This window comes from Daphnia pulicaria, chromosome 4 (assembly GCF_021234035.1).
Source record: "Daphnia pulicaria isolate SC F1-1A chromosome 4, SC_F0-13Bv2, whole genome shotgun sequence".
NCBI lineage: Eukaryota > Metazoa > Arthropoda > Branchiopoda > Diplostraca > Daphniidae > Daphnia > Daphnia pulicaria.
The window spans coordinates 9,412,643-9,416,030 of record NC_060916.1 but is presented as its reverse complement, the minus strand read 5'-3'; the positions used below and the strand labels follow the sequence as shown (position 1 = coordinate 9,416,030).

General features: G+C 49.1%; 1 protein-coding gene across 1 annotated transcript; it reads right to left on the bottom strand.

The window, feature by feature from the left end:
• Positions 1-657: 657 nt before the first annotated feature.
• LOC124337680 lies at positions 658-2,625 on the bottom strand. Its single transcript, XM_046791718.1, has one exon. The coding sequence runs from the start codon at positions 2,623-2,625 to the stop codon at positions 658-660; it is 1,968 nt and encodes a 655-aa protein (XP_046647674.1).
• Positions 2,626-3,388: the final 763 nt, after the last annotated feature.

Genomic DNA, 3,388 nt, shown 5'->3' with positions numbered 1-3,388 from the left:
CAAACAAAAGAGAATTTGCATAATCAAGTCTACTAAGCACAAGAGCATGAACTAAGGACTTGGCCGATTTTGTATCAAGGTACTTCCTTATCCGACCAATAAGGGTGAGATGGAAGAAAGCACATTTACAAATGCCATTTACATGAGGGACCATTGTGAGTTCACTATCAAAAGTTACACCCAAATTGCGAGCTTGATTAGAAGGGGGAAGAACAGAGTCACCAACAACAAGTGGAGAGAGTACAATGGCCGAGGCTTTACGTGGTGGAATGGTATAAAGTAGCAGACTCTTTCCGAAGTTAAGCTTCACCCGATTGGCGGTAAACCAGTCCTCGATATCCGCAGAACAGGCGGAGAGAGATCCAAGAGCCATAGTCTGATGATGAGAATCAAGGTGGAAGTGGACGTACCCTTGGGTGTCGTCAGAAAACTGCTTGAGTTTAACCCCGTGGACAGCAGCAATGGCGGGAACCGGACTGGTGTAGATGTTAAAAAGACATGGACCCAGAACAGATCCTTGCGGAACGCCAAACGGAAGAGGTACCGGGAATGATGTAACTCCAAGCGCCTTCACCGATTGGGTTCTGCCAAAGAGGTAGGACCGGAACCAGTTTAAGGCAGATCCAGAGACACCGAAAGCTGTAGCCATCCTCTCAATCAGAATACGGTGGTCAACCGTGTCGAATGCGGCGCTGAGATCCAAGAGGAGGAGCGCACTACCCAAACCAGCATGCGCAGCGACGAGTAGTCGTTCTGGATGGAAAGCAGGGAAGTCTCAGTCGAGTAGTTCATCCGATACGCAGATTGACTAGGAGACAGCAGATTGAATTCCGCGACATGCGATGAGAGGCGAAAAAGAACTACACGTTCAATAAGCTTCGAGAGGAATGAAAGGCCAGACACTGGGCGGTAGCTGGCCATATCTTGGGGATCCAGTGACGGTTTCTTAAGAAGAGGCGTGATGACAGCATGCTTCAGCGAATCAGGAAACCGACCAGATGCCAGCGAAGAGTTTACAATTCTCGTTATTGGAGCGGCCAAGGTACTTACAAACTTCTTTAGCAAAGGAGTAGGAAGTGGGTCTAGGCAGCAGGACTTTGCAGGTGAAGACAGAATGAGATTTATCACAAACTCAGCTGTTACCGGCAATAGCCTATCCAAACAACAACTTTCGCCATAGAGCGAAAGGAAGGGCTCCTCTTCAACGGCACTGTCAGAATTCCTAGATTTGGCCAAAGAGTCAAGGGATGAGCGGATATCCGCTATCTTGGTGGAGAAATAGACACTGAACTCCTCCGCAACACTCCGATCAGTAAGCTTTTGTTTCGGTAATGTGGGCACATCAGATTTACCCATCAGGTTGTTGACAAGACGATAGAGAGCCCTAGCGTCACTGCCACACTCCAAAATTTTGTTGCTGTAGAATAACTTCTTCGCTGCCTTAAGTCGACGAGAATACTTCATCTGTGTCTCCCGGTAGGTCTGAAAGTCGACGTATAGCCTCCTCATCCTCCATATTCGTTCTCTTTTCCGAAGCTCTCTCCTCAGAACTCGCACATCATCGCTCATCCAGGGATTAGCGGGGCGAAGGACCATCAGTTTCTCTTTCAATGGGGCGTGCTTGTCAATCACTTGACTAACACCCACGTTATACTGATCAATGAGACCATCGATAGTAGTAGCCGGATCAGTGAACAAGTCCAGACCAATCAGGTCCGCAACAAAGAGATCACTATCAATTGACTTAAACGATCGAAAGAGCGTACGGCCGATAGACCACCTAGGTGTGCGCACGGCCAGACAACATTGAACAGCATAGTGATCACTTATGAGGGAGCTAACACATGTATGTGAGACAAAATTGTCTACATCCCGAGTAAATACCAAATCAAGTGTATGACCCTTGATATGGGTGGGAGAAGCAACACACTGCGTAAGACCAAACGCCTCCATGAGACCGAGAAATGACTGTGCCACCGAGTTTTCTACCAGATCAACATGAAAGTTGAAATCCCCAACGACGACTAGCTTATCACGAGTAGAGCAGACAGCTTCCATAGTCAAAGAAAATTCATCAAAGAAACGAGAAGGTAGAGAGGAAGGCGGTCTATAGATGATCAATAGTCTAACACGTTGCGACCGAAAACAAAGCAACAGATCCATGCACTCATAGGCCTCATGAATGGTCACAGGAAGTCGTTTAGCCTCAATAGAGGATTTATGGATCAGAGCCAGACCACCACCCTTTCGATTCAGACGAGGGAGCTGAACAGCGGTGTAGCCATCCGGACATGCCGCTTTTATAGTAGAGTCACCAATGTCGCTGTTAAGCCAGGTTTCAGTCACTGCCAGCAGATCAAGACGGGCATCAATTAAGTGATTAGAAATCAGTTCACACTTGTTCAGAAGAGAGCGCGCATTGACAAGACCTAGCAGAGAGCGTTGTCGCACTATCAGTCTAGTAGCGCCACCGCCACGGCCACCACGTCTCGTGCGCGCATGCGTGCGCCGAAAGAGACCGCAAGCGTTCAGGAAACTGTAGACAGGCCAGGGAAGACGAACATTACCGCAGGACATGCCGGCGGCAACCAGAAAATCGCGTGAGAGACACTTAATGGCGGACATCACCACACTGCCCATCGAAACTAAACAACGACAAAGACACTGACACAAGCAAAGAACGACGCTCAAAGAGACTCGAGACGATGCACAACACATTCACTATCACGTTAAACACACACACACAAATAACTGGCAAATGTTAGCTAGACAAATCAGAAAAAGAGTGGACTAAAAAATGGGTGCTGCCAACCAGGGCGCGACTCCAAGATTTGCAGGGTAGAGCACAGCAGAGCACGCCAATGCACGCCAGAGCACGCCAGTGCACGCCAATGCACAATAGAGCACGCCAGAGCACGCCAGTACACGCCAGTGCACGCCAATGCACGCCAGAGCACGCCAGTGCACGCCAATGCACGCCAGAGCACACCAATGCACGCCAATGCACGCCAGTGCACGCTAGAGCACGCCAATGCACGCCAGAGCACGCCAGAGCACGCCAGAAAACGCCAGTGCACGCCAGTGCACGCAAGTGCATGCCAGAGCACGCCAGAGCACGGTAGAGCACAGCAGAGCACGCCAGTGCACGCCAGAGCACGCCAGTGCACGCTAGAGCACGCCAGAGCACCCCAGTGCACACCTATGCACGCCAGAGCACGCCAGAGCACGCGAATCAATGAATCAATAAATTTAAAGAGCAATTCATGAACAAAAAGTTTTAGAAAAACGCACATCACAGCACTGGAATTTTTTAAAATTTTTCAAGTTATTTGAGTTCATTTGTCGGGTAGTGGAGTTCAATTGTCAAGCACTTAAGTTCTGCATAGCA